Here is a 20,754-nt window from a genome sequence, read left to right as displayed (position 1 = left end):
GAGCATGGGATCTGTGAATAGGAGTTGGAAGCCAATTAAGGCAAAAAAAAAATCAAAATATTATTTTTCAAAAATTTAAATGAACTAGCAAAGGTCCAGGAATGGAGATGTAGCTCATATAATAGCTCACAAAGCTAGAGAGGAAAGGCCTTGCAAATCCTTGAAGCTCTGAGTTCAAACTCTGGGCATGCCAACATGCACGCACGCACACAAATGCACACGCACACACGCGCATACACACGCACACACATACACTTATTCAAAATATCTTCAGGTCAGTATTTTGCATTAATTTCTTGTTTAATGATATTATATGGTTAAAATAATGGAAATAAACTCTTCTATCATTTTTAAACGTTTTTTATTGTAAAAATACTGTACAGAGGGGTTACAGTTACATGAGCAAAGTAATGAGTATATTTCCTATCTAACATTGTTACCTCCCCCTTTGTTTTTCCCCAACTACCTCTCCCTTACACCTCCACAAGTACACACTTCACCCCCCCCCCCCGCCTAAATTGTAAAGTTAGTATTTCAACATTGTGTCTTGGGCAACTCATTGTTATAATGGGTCAAACAGTATCGCTATTTGAGCATTTTGGTTTTTCCCTTTCCCTCTCCAAATTAGAGAAGTGTATATAAAAGATGCAGGTGCATCAACACCAAATACAGTGAAAACAGGGGTTATACCGTGTGGGACGACCAAATTAAAAAAAAAAAATCTCATCGTACATTATAAGTGCATTAGAAACAACAGCAAGAAAGGAAAAACACACAATTGTGTCCCTAGCTTGGGTTCATTAAGTTTAACATCACCTTATCTAGTCATATGCACATAGCTTTTGACCTTTTCTGCTTTTCCCAGACATATATAACTTATTGCAAATAAGGGATACCATGGGACCTATGTTTCTTTGGACTTGGCCTATTTCAGTTAATATAAATTTTTCCAAGTCTTTCCATTTTCTAACAAATTGGGCAATGTCATTCTTTCTGATGGATGATAGAATTCCATCACACACACACACACACACACACACACACACACACACACACACACACACAATGTTTTCTTGATCCATTAATCTATTGTGGGGCATCGGGGTTGGTTCCATATCTAAGCTATGGTAAATAATGTTGCAATAAACATAGTTGTGCTGGTAGTTTTAGAATGGCCTTGTTAGTGATCATTTGGGTGAATGCACAAAAGTGGGATTGCTGGGTCATAGAGGAGCTCTATGTGTAACCCTTTGAGGAACATCCATACTGCTTTCCAAGTGCGTGAACAAGTTTACACTACCAACAAGAATATAGTAGGGTTCCCTTCTGGTCACATGCCCTCCAGCATCTGTTGTTGTGGAACGCTTCATGAATTTGGGTGTCATCCTTGCGCAGGGGCCATGCTAATCTTCTCTGTATTGTTCCAATTTTAGTGTATGTGCTGCCGAATTGAGCACAGAACATTTTTTATATATAAAGTGAAATTGATTTTTTTAAACTAGATAATTCAACAAAAAGCAAGTTCAAAAGAATTGTGAAATTTTAGAACCAGATATTTGTTACATAAGAACACATTTAAGAATAAAGTCAAGATTGTTATGACAAAAACAAAATGAGTCCAGATGTTTGTTGTTCAAGAGATGTGTAGGAGGAGGAATTCAATTATTCTACACAGGGCACCTCTCATAATGAACACTGCAGCAAGTGTTAAGGTGTGTTAAAAGTTTTAATGTTTTAAATATGTTTAATTTTGGGAACCTGCTTATATATGCCAAAATTAAGACTGTCAGGTCATAAAACTTTTCCATAAAATATTTAAGATTTATGGTAGCTGACATATATTACTAAGTATGTACATTTCAGAGTTTATAGAAAATTTATTAATGAGAAGTTGCAAAGTCTTTGTGTAAAGAAACAGAGCAAAGAGATAAGACTTTAACTACACAATTTCTGTTGATACTTCAGGGCTTCTTTATATGTTAGCAAGGAACAAATGATTTTATAAGCCATGTATCAGTGATGAGTGAGACATAAAAAGTTATCTTACAGTGTAAACTTAAAGGGTACTCATAGCTTATAAAATTCTTGTTGAACATCATAATCTTAGCCAGTTTTAAATGTACAGGAATATGAGCAAATTGTAAAATCTAATATGTAGTATACTTCAAATATTGGAAATACTGGTATTTGGCTTTTATTTTATTAATCATTAATATTTAATTATTGGTTTTCTTTATTTTTTGCATTGTTTTCTTTTTTGCAATATAATACAACTTTTTTAAGTCGTCATTACGAGGTATTTTGAAAATGTTACTGGGATGACCATTTTTTATAGGTGCATGTGAATTCACAGCGATCAAAATTAAGAACAAAATATTGATTAAAAATTTTCTCAATTAGAGTCTGAATCAGGAGTGTTGATAAATGTCCACACATAAAATCTTAGCCTTAAGCTGAAGCAGTGGTTTTACAGAGTTGAGGCCACAAAAGTGAGAGACTGTGTTTTGTTTAGTTTTTTGGTTTGGTTTTTGTTGGTTGTGGGGCTTGAACTCTGGGTCCTGCGTGCCGTCCCTCAGCTGAAGTCGAGTGCTACCACTTGAGCCACAGCATCACATCTGTCTTTTTCTCCTTATATGGTGCTGAGGAATCAAACCAAGGGCCACATGCATGCAAGGCAAGCACTCTAACACTGAGCCACCTTCCAAGAACCGGAGAGACTGTTCTTTTAAAAATCATCTGAACAACATTTACTTTCTGCTTTGGGTTATATAATGAAATACATGAATATCTTTTTATGTTTTTGTGAATTGTCATACTTCTAAATTTATACTAACTTCAGCCATTTCATCCTTTTCAAAGTCATGAAATATCTCTGAGTTTGCTTCTGTGAAGACTGTTTTTGCATTTATAATTTCTTCTGAGTAATCTTTAATTTTTATCAAAATTAATTTATATTTTTATATTGATGGATTATCAGACATCAAATACCTTCAAATGTACATGGAGAGTCTAAAGATAGCAGTATGAAGGTTCTCATACAGCTCTTGTTTATCTGTTATGCACTTCCAGTATTATGATATTTCTCTCTCTCTTTCTCTCTCTCTCATTTTCTCTCTTTCTCTTTCATGCTCCATGTCTGCTATTTAGAATTTCTGCTGGTCTACTATTATCTTTCAGGATCCACTGGTTTTGTGGGAACATGATAGGGACGATCAGTTACCCTTGCACTCTTTAAAAGTTATAAGAGTAACGTGATATTATTCTTTGCCATTCTAAATGGCAAAACAACAGATCTAGGAATTCCTTTTCACTTTTATTTCTATTATAATTTTATCTCATAGGCATCCATTTGTGACCTAAAAGTTATTTTTCTTTTACAAAGAATGTTTTTCTTTTATTATCAGTCAGTAACCAAAACAAAGCTATCCTAGGGAAAGTAGGCTGAAGTTGTTCACAGGGATGAAAAACAAGGTAATGGGGGAAATGAGCACAGATCCTCAGAGCAGTTTATCATGTACACTTTGTGAGAATGGCAATGTGCTGGGAACTCTAGATTAAATCACTGAACAGCTGATATATATACACATATATTTATATATTTATATTTATTTATATTTGCATATATGTGTGTATATGCCCTTATATATGTACACATGTATGTTACTATACACACAAATATACACATACATATACACATGTATACATGCACACATGGAGAAAGACACATAGATACAGCCAATACAAGTTTCACTAATTGTTGAATATTCCTTAGATGGAATGCTTGGAACCGAATATGTTGAAGATATCTTTGTCTCTAAGAGTTTTTTTTCCACTCATCTTTTCTCCTAAAATTGGTAGTTTTTGCCAGAATCGACTTGCAACATGCCGTACAAGTCATAACAAATCACTCAGAAATCTCAGTAAGTAAAGGTCTTATGGTGTCTCCTTGCTCCCCATGGAATTCTTGCTCTTGTAGACAGTCTCAAAAACCAAAGCAGAAGAATATCCTGGTAAAAAATAAGGTTATAAGGCTTTAAATGGCATCCTTCCTTGAGCTTTTTTACAAAAGCTACCATCAATTCCTTGAGAGCTTGTTTGGAGGTTCTAGCAGGGGAGCTCAGCTACCCGTATATCCTTGACCTAAGACCGATCCTCCTCTATTGGGGATGGTCGTCCTCCTCGACCGAGTGCACAGTTTCGGGAGGGACACACATGTAGCGGTGAGGGAGGAAGGGGACACCCACCTAGCCAGCCGGAGCAGCCGAATCAACCCTGGCGATAAATGGGGTGACTCTTCTAGGGGTTAAAATATTTAAATCATATAATATGCCTCATCACCAAAATCGATTTAAAGATTTTTCTCCTCTTGTTATTAATGTTTGTTTAAGGGTGGAAATTCTGTTTGTCAAAATTTGCCTTGCATATTGTTTGGTATTGCCTACTTTTCTGACATTGACACGTGTTTTTATCATATTGGGCAAAACAATATCACTTTGCCACTGGAATTAAAAAAAAACCCATATGGTTGGTTTTCATTTTTTTTAAAAACTTAAGTGCACCTTAAAACTTTGGTTTAAGTATAAGTGTGTGAACATGTTCAGCATAATCTTATTATAATACATAAAACCTGTGTAAAAAGTTATCTTCTTCTATTTCTTGATACAGATATTTCCTATCAAATGTGCTGTTTGTTAAAACATTTTTATCAAGTGTAGTAGTAAAAGGAATGAGACCCAGCTCATCTACTAACCAGCTCTGATGAAAAACACCAGTAAGGAGGTAAGAATTGTCTTAAAATGTTTGTTCCACATATCTGTTTCTGTCCTCAGAAAGTTTGAGTATGTAGGAGATGGTATGAGTATGCCTTAAAAGACAGCTTATGAGTAAAGTTTGTATGTAATTATTGGCTGTGATTTAACATTAAAACTAGCATGTTATTCTCTATATCCATCTAAAGTCAAGTGTCTTTAGCCAGTCTGTGCATAATGTTGTAAGTAATTAACCATTCATCCGAGGGATGCAGTCTAGCCAAGATCCTGCCTGAAGCATGCTACCGCCTCCATGGTATACTGGACTCCTGCCTGACTCGATCACACACAGCTGATTCTTGGTAAAAGACTCCTTTAGATTTACAAAAACTAGACTCTTGTGGGACACTCTCTATAAACCTTACCCAGCCTGACCTGAAAAAGCCAGCTATGTTGTTATGCTATTAATACATGTATAGGCCAGGAGAGCCTCTTACACACTTTGGTTATAAGGTTTCCCAGGCAGCCAAGCTATACTCAAACCCTCATCCTAGCTATTGAGTTGTGTCATTGCAGAGTTCTGGCAAGTATTTGTTGATCAATTTTTGACAGGGTGCACATAAGCTTTACTTGTTCCCACTGATCTCATTGTTACTTTGATTGGAAATTATAAAGTGTTTTTGTGGCAAAAATTGCAGTTCAAAGCCAGCCCAGGCAAAAAATCCCTGAGACTCTATTCCTATACAACCAGCAAAGAACCAGGCTGGAAGCTGGCTCAAAAATTAACCATCCAAATACTAAATGTGGCCCTGTGACTCAAAGTGGTAGGATGCTAGCCTTGAGCAGAAGTGCTCAGGGAAAGTGCTCAGGCCTTGAGTTCAAAGCCCATATCCTAGCCACAAGCAGCTAGATTCCAGGACAAGGCGGAAAAGTATAAGAGGAGATGATGTCACATCAGCCACTTTGTGCCTGTCCTTTCAAAATTAACCAGAGCCAGGAGGTCAATAGAAACAAGTTGAGAAGCTTGTCCATCTAATGTCCATATCTGTCTAACTTCTAACTGGACAAGAATTTACATTCTTGTCTTTGTTACCAGCTATTTATAGGAAATGATCAAAGTCTCTCACCAGGCCCTTTACCTTAACTACTCCAATCCAGCCCTAGTTTCTGACTGGCTATGGGCTCATGATCCAAATGGAACTTTTCTGGTTTGTGCCCTGGGTGTGTTTTCCTATGTAACTCGTATCAACCAGTCAGCCTTTTGCTTGATCTCAGCATTTTCAAGTTTCTCTCTAACAGGATAATAGCCCTGACTCAAGACCTGGGACCACGTCAAGGCCATCCTATTACTGCAGGCAACCAGAGGCTTTGCTTACACTGCCTTGGACCGAACACACACATGGACCTGAAGACCCCAGCCCCAGTGACTCCTCGACACCCCCATGCCAGCTGAAGGCAGCCAGAAAAGGCCCCCTTTTATACTCCACCTTTTATACTCCAGGTTTCAAAATGATTGGAATCTGCTTTGTTCTCATAACTCCATGTTAATCCTCTATCAGCCCAGTTCTTTTTATGTATCCAAAGATCCTATATGAAGAACTTGCCTCTCCCCTCTTGGCCCTATCCTTTTATGTATCTGAAGATGGAATATGAAGGATTGACCCCCACCCTGCTATCCTAGGCCCATATAGACTGCAGGCAAAACCCAGGTATATGTGAACTCCTTTGAAGTGCAGGCAGGGCAATCCACCTAACCCAGCTGTAAACATCCCATTGTGGGCCCACACCTTCCTTGAGCTAGGGGCTTTCCATTAACCTCTACCTCCTTGCTCAGACTTCCTATAAAAACCCGATCCTGTCCCAGCTCTCTCACACAACCTCCAAACCTGCTGGAAGGGCTGTGCCCCTCGCTGTTCATCAATAAACAGTCCTCACCTGTTGATGATGGAGTTCGGCCTATTTCTTTTCCATTCTCCCTCATTTTCCTAACAAGGGCAGTCTGTTTTCTATGATCAAGAAGAGAGAAAATTAGATAAGCATCCATTTACAGCCTTCTGAATAATTCTGATTCTGCCCACGTCAGTTATCTATCCATACCTATGTCCGAGTGAGAGGATTTTAGAAGAATTTAGTGTTTTAAAAATTAAAATTAAATGTAGAATGAAATTGGTTCCAATGCATCACTTTAAGATATTTAGAAACAACTGAGAAACCTAAAGGTCTATAAGATTTTTTTTATTGGAAGTGAAGGGGTTGTGGAATTTGGTTCTCTATATTTTAAGCAATTTGCAAAAAGAATTGGCAAAATAAAATTTACATTTGCAGCAGACTTGACACATAAATTTTTGTATATTGAAAGAAACACAAGCCATAACAATATGTCAATGCTATCCTCTAATTTATTTCTAAACGTTTATGATTTTTGTCTCTTAATATTAAAACTTCAAATTTGTTTTAATCTTTATCAAGTTGTGCAAAGGGGTTTCGCTTCATCATGTCAGTGTTTAATAGAGTATATGTGCATTTCAATGTACAATACATCTGGAACATTGAAATCTTTCCACTTTTCTTCCTTCCCTTACCCCAACACCACCTATCCCTTCAAGTATCCTACTTATATTCTCACATATGTACATTGAGTGATATGACTGTATTAGTCCACCATTTCCATTAAGGCAGAAGTGCCCTACTCCCTTTAAGCCCAGATCTCCCTTTTAAGACTTGTTTCAACTTCATGGTATTTTGTTAAATTTCTCTGCTTTTGGCATTTGGCTTTGGGCTAACCACATTCTCTCTTCCATGTTTAACCTACATAAATGAGGTTATTTCTCCACATTTCTAATCTCTGAATGGCTGAGATAGGTCTCCTTTACTATGCATCTGTCTTTTTTATCATAATTTGTGATATTAACTCAAAACTGCTTTGCCTTTTGTCAGCAATTGGGCTGTTATCAGAGAATACTTCAAAGTAAGTGGCTTAAAAACAACAGAATTTTATTACCCATATGCTAGAAGCTTAAGCATTGATTATAAAAATGCTTGTTCAAAGTAATTCCTTGTCTTTTGGGGGTCCACTTTCTGGTTCTTCACAATCTATTTGCTGGACATTCATATGGCAGAGTAGTTATATTGGGCTTCTTTTATCAGGATCATTATTGTAATGCCATCTCTGAAAGGTTGATTCAAATGTCACCAGCCGGGGGAATAGAATTTCCACATGTGCATATGAAAGGAGTTACAACGTCCAATACACTTTGCAATTTTTTCTTTAACTCAGTGTAGTGTATCCTTTGGATATTATTTCATAGAAATAATAACTTAAGGACAAGTTTATATCATGTGACTTATGTGAATGATCCTTCATGCAATGGGAATAATTAGAGTGATGGCAAAGTGAAGTATGATTGTTCAGTGGCTCTTGAATCACATCATAGGTAATCATGTAAACGTGGTACAGCCTATCTACGGCCCTTCTGATGTATTTGAACAAGCTCTGATGAGTTAATCGCTTTCAGAAATATTCGATTGAGCCAGCAAATACAGATCTCCTTTGATTTAAATCATGGCTTGCTTGTAGGACTCAAACAGACACCAAAATCAGAGGATGCTAAATTCTCTGATAAAATATATAATAAAATTTTTATAATTAATATAGCATGAAGACTGTAATATTAATAGCACTATAAATACTTGTATTCATATTATATAATATATTGACATCCTTTGGTTTAATCAGTTTTTAGAATATTTATAACTAAGTGTAAATGGTATGCAAATAGTTATTTGATGATGTATAGAAAATGAGAAAAAGATTTGCATACATATTACTACAGATGCAAACATATTCACCTGGTTATATATGATCCTTCATTTGTTGGTTTCATTCATGCATAGAGAACATACAAAGAAGTGAAAATTGCAAACTTGAACTTACTAAAGGATTAATTACATGAAGTTTATGTTGGGCTAAATAGATTTTATAAATTAAATTGTTTGTCCCTTCCTTTCTCCCACCCTTCCTTCCTTTGTTCCTTCATTCCCTCCTTCCTTCCTTCCTTCCTATTTTCCATCCTTCCTTTCTTCTGTCCTTCCTCCTTCCTTCCCTACATCCCTACCTCTCTCTCTTTCTCTCTTTCCTTCTTCTTTCCTTTCTTGCCTTTTTCTTCTTTCTTTCTTTTTTCCTTTCTCTCTTTCTATTATTCTTCCAATCTTCTTTTCTTTCTTTTACTCAGAATATTTTTTATGTTTATAGAAAAATATGAACTGCTGTACTCTAAGGTGTTATGAGTAATTATAAATATTAACTAGATTGATATTAATTTTAATGACCTATATTATATCTTAAGACATATTGTACTAAAAACAACTTCACAAATGTTGCAAGATATGTAACAAATATTACTGTTCCTGATATTGTTTATTTCTTCAAACTAAAATAAGCATTTAGACATATATTGTGTGTGTGTGTGTGTGTTGTTCCTGTGATTTTAACTCAAGACCTGTCCCCTAGTTGTTTTTATTTCCCTCAAGGATATTGCTCTATCATTTGAGCCACAATTCTATTTCTGGCTTTGTGTGTGTGTCTGTGTGTGTGTGCAGGTGTGTGTGGGTGTTGTGATGTGTGTGTGATTAATTGAGATGTGTCTCACAAACTTTCTTGACAAGGCTGGCTTTGAACTCCAGCCTCCTGAGTAGCAAGGATTACAAGCTTAGACACCCATATGTATCACAGATTTCATATATCCAAGAATACAATAAATTTCATATTATTTGAATGCTAGAGGATCAATTTAACAAATAACATAGATATTTATTTAGTTATTAAACCTGAACCTGTACTGTGAAAAAGTTTCAAATTTTTTGAAAAAATATGCACTCAAAGATTTAAATGACAGAATCTTTGGACAAATTGAAATACTCTATTATTCAATAGCAAAAAAGGGATCATTAATCAAATTTCTCATGTATGCTAAAGGCAATAGGCTCTATCAGGCTGAATGAAGCAATTTTTCATTAAATTAAATATTATCTAATGTGGTCACATGATTTTCTCTTCTTTTTAACCTAAAAGTTTTTGACACAAAAATGTAGCTTCATACATTTTTTGATTATTTAAAAATCTTAGTTACTGGTCATATATTTCTGATATTTGATTACCTAGTCCTTTTACAGAAACAGTGAATTTCATTTATTTTATGTCAACAGTTATTTTTACAAATTGAATCAATCTCAGTATAAGACAACTAAAGCAAGATATTCCATCACTTATCCAATTATTCCTATAGACTTGAATATAAGTTATTTTTGAATGGTAAGAAATTCATATTATACCTACACTCTATAGAATAATTAAGATAAATGATTATTTTTCCTTCAACTTGAAGGAAAGAACCTCATTATAAATAATAAATACTTGAATGGAAATGCTATAAAATTATGAAAAATTCGTGTCATTATGAGTTAGATGAAATAGTCATTTTTGAAGATCACAACATGAAAACTCTTGAAGCTTCTGCATCTGCTAAATAAAATGTATTTGCATTCAAAATATTTCATTCATCTCTCCAGTAATGGTATAACCAAATCACTGCTATGCCAAATAGCATCTCTGATATTTAGGAAAAGAAGTTATCACAACTCTATAGAAAGATCTACCCACTACACTAGAAATTAAATCTGAAATCATAAAGGATTGTGATTAATAATTAGCTTTCACTACATTGCCATAAAGAGGTGAACCCTTTCAAGTGGGCACAGTTGAAGAGATTAGGTCACTCAGAACTTGAAATCAAAGAGGATGTTAAGATCAACGTCTTTTCTTCCTCTTCCTACTTTTACTTCTCCTTCTCCTTTTCCTTCTCCCTCTCCCTCTTCCTCTCATCCTTTTTCTCCCTTTCCCACTCCCATTCCTCCTCTTCTTTACTTCCTGGCTTCCATGAATACAAAAAGGCCATCACATGTTCCTGAGCAATGAGGATAAGAAATGTAAATTGAAATGTATAAAATCAGAAGCCAAGATAAAACTTTCCTCCTTTTAATTAATTTTATGAAGTATTTTGTCATATTGATAGGAGTCTGACACAGCATGCTCTCATTATTATAAGGGATAATAAATCGACCGAAATTGTCCTAATGAAATGAATGAATTAATATTATATTTGGAGAACCCTACATGAAAATATCAGATACACTTCAATAAGAGGCAAAAAATATGTTCAGATGAATATGGCGGAGGAGAAGCTGGAGGCTAAACAATTTCTGGCATACAAAGCAGTTTTAGTGATCAAGTGAACAGTCCTAGGCTAGAGAACCACACCAAATGTTCCATCAGAGTACAGAGAGTGGTCAGAGGGGGAAAATCAAAGCAAGGAGACAAATCTGAGCACTTGCTGGTAGCCGCAACTGTGGTGGCTGCGGCAGCAGCAGCGGTGGCCATAGCCTCCATACCTATAGCACAGAGAGTCTTGGGAAAAGATGCCAGATGTGGCAGGCAAGCAGATTTTACTCAACACCAGTAAGAACTGAGGAGGAGCAGATATCTTCATCCGGCAGATCGCAGGCTAGACACAGCCCAGGACCAAAGACTCTGGAGTGGGTAGAAGCCTGACATCCTCACTCTAAGGGAGCAGAGGAGGGAAGGCCACCCCTCCCTGACACCACCATCAGAGATCTCCATCTTTGATATTAAAAAAGGACCATTTGAACAGCTATCTCCAACTCAGGCCTTGGAAGAAAACAAGAGTCATTTAGGAGGTCACAGGAACCTGACTTGAACTGCCTGGCTCAGTTCCCCCCAAAGGAAAGTCAACCAGCCCAGGCAAGGAAGCCTCACCATTGGAGGAGTGACTTTCTTCTCTTGGTAAACTGAGCCAGAGGCTGCCCCTCCATACAGCAGCATAGACAATCAATTGAAATTCAGTAATCAAAAACCTGAGAATGTCCCCAGGATGGGCTCTGTGAGTGTCCCAGGAGTTATTCCCTCAGGGAAAAGCTACTGTTTGCTGAAAGACCTCAACTTTACCCAGAACCTAGCCTAAAAACAGCATCTCCAAACTAAAGGAAACAGCCATCTCCCTCTTTCATGATACTCAAAGCAGATCTCCCTCCCACTGAAGTAGAATGGGAGGAGGATCACAAAATCCTGGGTAATGCAGAGCATTTTACTGCCTGCTCAAACTCACTTAAGAAACTAATCAACCCACAGAAAAAACAAACACCACAAGCAGACCAGAGACTCCACCAAGAGATTGGTTATGGACACGGGGGAGATGCAGGGTCTTCCAATTCTACCCCCTTCCCCACCCCCCTCAAAAAAATCAAAGAACTCTTCTTTGTACCTTTTCTTAATTTTTAATTTTTTTCAAAAATTGTTTTCTATTAATCTTTTCTTCCTTTCATAATTTTTATTATCGATGTGTGTGTGTGTGTGTGTGTGTGTGTGTGTGTGTGTGTGTGTGTGTGTGTGTTTTATCTCTTCTGATCTTTTGGTCCTTTTTATTTTTGTCTTTTCAATTTTTTCTCTTTCTTTTTGGTGAGAATTAATTGCTGTTCTGATCATCCTCAGATATTTACCCATCGTCGATTATTAGACCTTATCCCCCATTGTGTACACACTTCATGCAGCAATTTATTACTCAATTCACAATCTCTTAGGATTAAATTATTTTAAATTATTTTATTTTTATTTTTTGTGAACATACTGTAAAGAGGGGTTAAAATTACATGGACAAGATAATGAGTACATTTCTTATCAAGCATTGCAGACTCCTCCTTTGTTTACCCTTCACATCCCTTCCCAGACTCCCCCGTCCCCCCACCCAATCTTCCCCCCCACCCCCCGCCCACACAAAAATTGTAAAGTTCGTTTTCGACATGACAACTTGTACTTCTCATTGTTGCAACCGGTCCACCTGTATCCTTAAATGACTTGTTTTTCCCCATCTCCTCCACAAATTATACATTCATCAAATATAGTGAAAGCAGGGGTTATATTGTGGGGGAGGGACATACAAAGAAACAAAGAAATAATCTTATAAATGTGTTAGAAACAAATGCATGAAAGAAAAAAAAATTAAATACATATCTAAGGGTTCATTTTCCTAACATTATATTATCTGACCTTTACTGCTTGACTCATACATATACTAGATATTGCAAATGAGGGAAACCATGGGACCTATGTGTCTTTGGGCTTGGCTTACTTCACTTAATATAATTTTTTCCAAGCCTTTCCATTTCCTAACAAATGGGGCAATGTCATTCTTTCTGATGGAGGCATAGAATTCCATTGTGTATATATACCACATTTTCTTGATCCATTCATCTACTGACGGGCTTCTGGGTTGGTTCCATATCTTAGCTATGGTAAATAATGCTGCAATAAACATAGTTGTGCTGGTAGCTTTAGTGTGGTCTTGTTTGTAAACATTTGGGTAAATGCCCCAAAGTGGGATTGCTGGGTCTTAGGGGAGCTCTATGTGAATTCTTTTGAGAAACCTCCATACTGCTTTTCAAAGTGGTTGAAAAGGTTTACACTCGCACCAACAATGAAGTAAGGTTCCCTTCTGTCCACATCCCCTCCAGCATCTGTTGTTTTTAGAGTTCTTGATTTTTGCCATTCTAACTGGAGTGAGGTGGTATCTCAATGTTGTTTTGATTTGCATTTCCTTTATGGCTAGGGAGGTTGAGCATTTCTTCATGTGTCTATTGGCCATCCTTCTTTCTTCTTCAGAGAAGTTTCTCTTTAAGTCTTTAGCCCACTTATTTATTGGGCAGTTGTTTCTTTGAGGATTTGTTGTTGGGGGATTTAATTTTTTGAGTTCCTAGTATATTTTAGATATGAGACCCTTGTCCGTTGTATGGCTAGTGAAGATCTTCTCCCAGTCCGTGGGCTTTCTATTGATCTTGCCAGTTATGTACTTTGCCATGCAGATGCTCTGGAACTTCATGAAATCCCATTTGTCCAACCTTTCTTTGATTTGTTGTTTTTCCTGGTCTCTATTAAGAAAATTTCGGCCTGCTCCAAGGAGACCTAGGGTTTCTCCTATTCCATCCTGTAATGTTTACAGAGTGTCTGATTGACTCCAAGGTCTTTGAACATTTGGAGTTGATTCTGGTGCAGGGTGATATATAAGGATCTAGCTTCAGTTTTCTACAAGTAGTTAACCAATTTCACCAGCACCATTTACTGAAGAGGCTGTCTTTCTTCCATTCTATTATTTTAGCTCCCTTATCGAAGATTAGATGGCTACAGGTCTGTAGGTTCATTTCTGAGTTTTCAATTCTATTCCATTGTTCCTGAGGTCTGTTCTTTTGCCAGTAGCAAGCTGTTTTGATTACTATGGCTTTATAGTAGAGTTTGAAATTTGGTATTGATATTCCTTCAGCAGTGTTCTTTCCGTTGAGGAGCGTTTTTGCTATTCAGGGTCTTTTATTGTTCCATATGAATTTTTGAATTGCCTCTTCTATTTCCTTGAGGAATGAGGTTGGAATTTTGATAGATATCACATTGAATTTGGAGAGAGCCTTGGGAAGTATTGCCATTTTCACGATGTTAATCTTTCCAATCCAGGAGCATGGGAGGTTTTGCCATTTTCAAAGTTCGGTGTTGATTTCCTTTTTCAAGATTTTTAAGTTTTCATCATAGAGGTCCTTCCCTTCTTTGGGTAAGTTAATTCCTAGGTATTTTATTTTTTGTGGGGCTATTATAAATGGAGTTCCTTTCCTAATTTCAACCACACTTTTCTCATTGTTGGTATACAAAAAAACCATTGATTTTGGGGGGTTAATTTTATACCCTGCTACTTTGCCAAAGTTTTGAATCAGCTTGAGTAATTTAGGAGTGGAGTATATGGGATTCTTTAAATACAAGATCATGTCATCTGCGAAGAGGGAGAGTTTTATTTCTTCTTTCCCTATTTGGATCCCCTTTATGTTCGCATCTTGTCTTATTGCTGTAGCTAGGCATTCTAATACTAGATTGAAGAGAAGTGGAGAGAGTGGACATCCTTGTCTTGTTCTTGAGTTAAGAGGAAATGGCTTTAGTTTTTCACCATTAATTATAATGGTGGCTGTAGGTTTGTCATAAACAGCCTTTATTGTATTGAGGAATGTTCCATGGATTCCTAATTTTTCCAGAACCTTCATCATAAAGGGGTGTTGCATCTTGTCGAATGCTTTTACTTCATATATTGAAATAACCATGTGGTTCTTATTCTTGCTCCTGTTGATGTGATGAATAATATTAATTGATTTGCATATATTGCACCAGTTTGCACCCTGAAATGAATCCTGTTTGATCGTGTTGTATGATTTTTTGGGTGAATTGTTGAAGTAGATTGGCCAAAATTTTGTTGAGAAGTTTTGCATCAATGTTCATCAAAGAAATGGGTCTATAGTTCTCTTTCTTTGATGAGTCCCTGCCTGATTTTGGGATGAGGGTTATGATGGCTTCATAGAATGTTTTCGGTAGGGAACTTTCTCTTTCAATTTCATTGAAGAGTTGGAGGAGTATTGGTGTGAGCTCTGCTTTGAAGGCCTTGTAAAATTCCGCTGTAAAACCATCTGGTCTTGGACTTTCTTAGCTGGGAGATCTCTTATTGCTCCTTGTATTTCAATGCTTGATATGGGCCTGTTAAGATGGTTTAACTCATCTTGGTTTAGTTTTGGCATGTCAATATTTGCTAGGATAAGGTGCATTTCTGCCAAGTTCTCAAACTTATTAGCATAAAGTTTTGAGAAGTATTCCCTTATAATGTTCTGAATCTTGGTTGTTTCTTAAGGTGATGTTTCCATTCTCATCTCTGAGTTTAATTTACTTGGGTGTGATCTCTTCTTTTTCTCCTGAGATTTGCTAAAAGTCTGTCAATTTTTTTTAATTTTCTTGAAGAACCATCTCTTTGTTTTGTTGATTGTTTCTATAGTTGTTTTGGATTCTAATTCATTTAATTCTGATTTAATTTTAATTATTTCTCTCTGTCTATTGTATTGGGCCTTATCTTGCTGCTCTTTTTCAAGGAGGGTTAGATGTGTCATTAAATTGTTGGTTTCAGATCTCTCCTATTTGTTGATATAGGAGCTTAGAGCTATAAACTTGCCTCTGAGTACTGCCTTGGCTGTGTCCCAGAGGAGCTGGTAATTTGTGTGCTCATTTTTGTTGAATAGCATGAACATTTGAATTCCCTTTCTAATCTCAATGACCCACTAGTGATTCAGCAGTGTGTTGTTCAGTCTCCATGTGTTACCAGACTTTCTTTGGTGGCTTTTGGTGTTGAGTTCTAATTTTATTCCCTTGTGGTCTGAGAGAATGCAAGATATAACTTCAATGTTTCTGAATTTAGACAATTTTGCTTTGTGGCCTAAAATGTGGTCTGTTTTAGAAAATGTTCCATGTGCTACTGAGAAAAACGTGTATTCTGATGCTGCTGGGTGAAATGTTCGATAGATGCTTGTAAAATCTAGTTGATCTATGCAGCTGTTTAAATCTGCGGTTTCTCTGTTGAGTTTTTGCCGAGTTGATCTATCTAGTGGGGAGAGTGGTGTGTTAAAATCTCCAACAATTAATGTCTTTGGATCTATGTGGGATTTGAGGGAAAGTAGTGTTTCTTGGATAAATTTGAGTGCTCCATTGTTTGGCGAATAGATATTTAGAATTGTATTCTCCTGAAGGAGAGATCCGTTAATTAGTATGTAGCGACCTTCTTTATCTCTTCTCACGAATTTTAATTTGAAGTCAAATTCATCTGATATTAGGATTGCAACTCCCTCCTGTTTATGGGGGCCGTTTGCATGGTAGATATTGCTCCAGCCTTTAACATTGAAAATGTGTTTGTTTTTATGGGCAGGAGATGTGACTCCTGAAGGCAGCAGATAGAAGGATCTTGTTTTTTCATCCAATTAGACAGTCTGTGTCTCTTAATTGGAGAGTTAAGTCCGTTAATGTTAAGAGATAGGACTGAGAGGTAATTGGGATTTCCTGCCATGTTATCCACCTTCTTGGGGGGTGCAAAAACTGGGTCGCATCTGTGGCGGCTGCTGGCAAGAGCTCAGATCTCTCTATTTGCCTTGATTTTCCTTAGCTGGCCTAACTCTCTGTCCTGTGATGGCACACTTGGTGTGATTCTCTGGCTTAGGACTGTTCACTGGAACTCTAAAACTGCTTTCTATGGGAGAGCTTGTTTAGCCTCCAGCTTCTCCTCTGCCATCTTCCCCGCCACCTCCTTGGCTTAACCTGTTCAATAGCAGCATTTTTCTTTATACCTATATAATTTTCAAGTAACAAATTTTGAGAATTTTTAGTTTTCAGTTTTTCGTATCTCCTCTCTATCCCTCCCTTTCTCTCATCCTATCCTTTTCTTCTCTCAAGATCATCTATAAACTTACATACTTTTTAAGTGTTTCATTTTTTAAATTTAAATTTTTGTTTTTTCCATTTTTTCTTGTTTTTTTTTTTTAATTGTGAGAATGCATACAGAGGAGTTAAAATTACATGGGCAAGGTAACGAATACCTTTCTTATCAAGAATTGTTGCCTCCTCTTTGTTTCCCCTTCTATCCCTTGCCATACTCCACCATCCTCCTACCCGAAATTCCCCCCACCACCCACCAACGTTGTAAAGTTCTTTTGTTGACATAATGACTTGTACATCTCTTTGTTGCAATGGGTCCACCTGTATCCCTAGTTAAATGATTTTTTTCCCCTTCCCCTCCACAAATCATACCAACATCAAATACAGTGAAAGCACGGGTTATACCGTAGGGAAGGGACATACAAAGAAACATAGAAATCATCTTATAAATATGATAGAAACAATTGCATGAAAGGAAAAAAAAACTTGAATACTAATATTGGGGTTCATTCTCCTAACGTTAATTTATCTGATCTTTTCTGCTTGACTCAGACATATACTAGTTGTTGCAAATAAGGGAGACCATGGGACCTATTTTACTTTGGGCCTGGCTTACTTCACTTAATATAATTTTTTCCAAGTCTTTCCCTTTCTGAACAAATGGGGCAATGTCCTTCTTTCTGATGGAGGCACAGAATTCCATTGTGTATATATACCACATTTTCTTTATCCATTTATCTACTGAGAGACATCTGGGTTGGTTCCCTATTTTAGCTATGGTAAATAATGCTGCAATAAACATAGTCGTGCTGGTAGCTATAGTGTAGCCTTGGGGTTTTATTGTGGTCTTGTGTTTTTCGTGTCTCCTTTCTATCCCTCCCTTCTTCCCTCCCTTCTTCTCATCCTATCCTTTTCTTCTCTCAATATCATCTATAAACTTACATAATTTTTAAGTATTTATCTTTTTTTTTCATGGCACTAACATTTAATGAGAAGACAAATTTTAGAGTAGATAAAATTGAAGGTGCATGCATCATTGTTGTAGATTTGAAACGATGCATATCCTTCCTCATAAAATGTCTCAAATGCCGTTAAAAACACCACACACAAAACCAAGCAATTATAAGTCCTTCGAAGCATGTAACTGTGATTAGCTGCTATTCTCAGCAATATAAAAATACTTCCACCACAATTTCATTCCAGTCTGTAAAGTAATTCAAAACAAACAAGTTGGAGACATCCCTCAAATGGCAGAAGCAACAAATACAGATGCTTTGTATCAAGGAAATGAATCCATTGAAGAAATGAACCCATCTGAGGAGCGGTCCTCTGGGGCCTGGCACTAGGCTTCTGGTGGAACGCTGAGGCCCCCTTTTGGGAAGAGACGTATACTGCACCTGGGGTAGCTCTGCCAAATGTCAGGACACTTCTTGCACCCAGTAACACTGAAAGTTTTGTTGTGGATATTCTTTCCTGTGCAGTTTCAAATTTTAGGTATTAAATTTAACAGTTATAACCTGTATTTTCAAATGAGGAACAGCTGATTTCGGATTAAATGTATCATGCTACTTAATTTTGCAACTGGCATTCACACCAGTGGGCATTCTTCTTCACCTTGTTCCTTTTTAATTTCGCTGTAACTTTTTGCTTTGACAGTGTCTTGTTGAACTCCCTCTGCCTTCCAAGTGATGGGGTTACAGATGTGTATCACTATGCCCAACTGTTGTTGGAACTCTTCACCCTCCAATATATAACTACGTTTTTTTCATCCATCCTTGTGAGAATATAATCTTGCTGAGGCAGAAGACCCTGTTTTGGTTCAGGGAACCAAAGAACTGTCTTATTTATGTTATTGTCCTTTAATGCTTTGCCCCTTAAAAACAGAAATATCTTAAGATTCTATTATAGCAACATGGTACAATTTTTAAATGACCCTTAGGCACTTGTTTAAAAACATTTTTTCTATGTATTTAATAAAATCAATAGATTTCACAATCACATGTATACAGTGTATACAAATAATATACAATGTAGAAAAAAGGGAGACTTGCCCAGCACTGGTGGCTAACACCTGTAATCTTAGCGACTAAAAAATGCTGAGATCTGAGGGTCACAGTTTGAAGCCAGGCTGGGGGGAAAAGTCCGTGAGACTCATCTGCAATTAACCAACATAAAGCTAGGACTGGAGGTGTGACTCCAGTTTGAGCAAAAAAGCCAGAGAGTATCAACATGTTGAGTTCAAGCCCTAAAGCCAACACACACACAAACACACTCACACTCATGCAGCCAATACACTGGGAGACCACAACAGCTATAAAGAATGAAAATCCAACTCCACCTCCAAAAAGCCAGTTGTAAAGGACACACGTGACCATGGCTTTCTATTCCAAATGAGTGCAGGTGATGGGGTGTGGATGGACACTGAAATCCCAGCCTGCACTCAGCTGGAATGGATTGAAGCTGTGGCTTAAAGACATGTACTGTTTGCTAATTCCTAAAACCTCAAACTTTAGTTTTTCCCCCCTTCATAAAAATGTTCTTTCAGCTGTGGAGAAGCTAATAGTTGTTTGCAATTGTCAGCCTTTTAAAAAGCACTAATTTGTTCCCTTAAGAGTGCAAACGTTATTCTCCGTCTTCCCGGAGAATAACAAACAACACATAATATATGCTTCCTCCATGCCAGCAGCTTTTCAGGCTGGGGATTCCATCCAGGTCACCATGGGGCTTTCGTCTTTCATTACAAGTTCAGGATTTCTGAAATTCCTTCTTCCGAACTTTTGATTTTGGTGCATTAGGATTTTCTTGCTTGTAGAAGGCCTTTAACAGTTCCACAGCTTCCTCAGCCCGGTATCCAGGGATGCGCTGAAATGGTTTTCCCGTATTTGGTAAGTCAGCAGAGGCAACATTTAGAATGGAGCCACAGCCACCAAATCGTTCATTCTGACAGCCGTAGACGACCAGAGGGATTTTCATCAGGCCGAGAGCAGCTGCACACATAATGCAGGGTTCCACAGTGACATACAACACGGTATGTTCAAACACAGCAGAAGGACTCTGGCCATTTCGTTGACACCAATCTAGGACTTGATCAATGGCCACCATTTCTGCATGTCGAGTAGCATTTTTGGTTTGATTCACTTCATTTCTTCCCTTCCCCACGATTTCATTGTTGTAGACCATAAGACAGCCAACAGGGACTTCGGTATTTTCAAGGGCGTCTTTGGCCATGCGCATCGCTTCCTCCATCCACCGTGCCGTCTCCACGGCCAAAGACACGGCGGTTGAGACGCCCGGGGCTGGCATGGACGCGGCCAACGCCTCCGCCTCCATCCAGCCAGGTTAACGCACAGCTCTGACCAGCGGGCCTTCCGGGCCGGGAACCAAGTATTTATCTTTTTAAATTTAAATTTTTGTTTTTCTATATTTTCTGGGTTTTTTTTCTTAATGTCTCTCCTATCATTCTGTCCAATCCATTTCCCTCTCTGAGATTAGGCCTTGGTTAAATTCACTCTCATCTTACCTCGCCACCACCCTATAATTCTATTTTTCCCCACATTTCTCCCTACATCTAATAATTTCTGGTTTGCCAATTTTTTTCTTTGCTATTCTTAGCCCATTAATCCATAGTTGTTTGATGTTGAATAGATTGTATCTGTTGAA

The 20,754-nt window shown here is 37.4% G+C and overlaps 1 protein-coding gene and 1 non-coding gene across 2 annotated transcripts; both read right to left on the bottom strand.

The window, feature by feature from the left end:
- Nucleotides 1-1,350: 1,350 nt before the first annotated feature.
- Nucleotides 1,351-1,457, bottom strand: LOC122100997. Its single transcript, XR_006146289.1, has one exon. It is a non-coding gene; the product is annotated as a U6 spliceosomal RNA (small nuclear RNA).
- Nucleotides 1,458-19,774: 18,317 nt separating this feature from the next.
- LOC122100996 (tRNA-specific adenosine deaminase 2-like) lies at nucleotides 19,775-20,400 on the bottom strand. The gene has a single exon (XM_042671373.1). It carries the CDS (start codon nucleotides 20,395-20,397, stop codon nucleotides 19,840-19,842), a length of 558 nt encoding a protein of 185 aa, XP_042527307.1. The 5' UTR covers nucleotides 20,398-20,400; the 3' UTR covers nucleotides 19,775-19,839.
- Nucleotides 20,401-20,754: the final 354 nt, after the last annotated feature.

This window comes from Dipodomys spectabilis, unplaced genomic scaffold (assembly GCF_019054845.1).
Source record: "Dipodomys spectabilis isolate Male_0828 unplaced genomic scaffold, ASM1905484v1 ptg000614l, whole genome shotgun sequence".
Classification (NCBI taxonomy): Eukaryota; Metazoa; Chordata; class Mammalia; order Rodentia; family Heteromyidae; genus Dipodomys; species Dipodomys spectabilis.
The sequence above is the reverse complement of the archived record's forward strand: the minus strand, read 5'-3'. Positions and strand labels throughout refer to the sequence as shown.

Bases quoted from the DNA above. Each gene is read 5' to 3' on its own strand.
- LOC122100996 (XM_042671373.1), bottom strand. From the start codon at position 20,397: ATGCCAGCCCCGGGCGTCTCAACCGCCGTGTCTTTGGCCGTGGAGACG.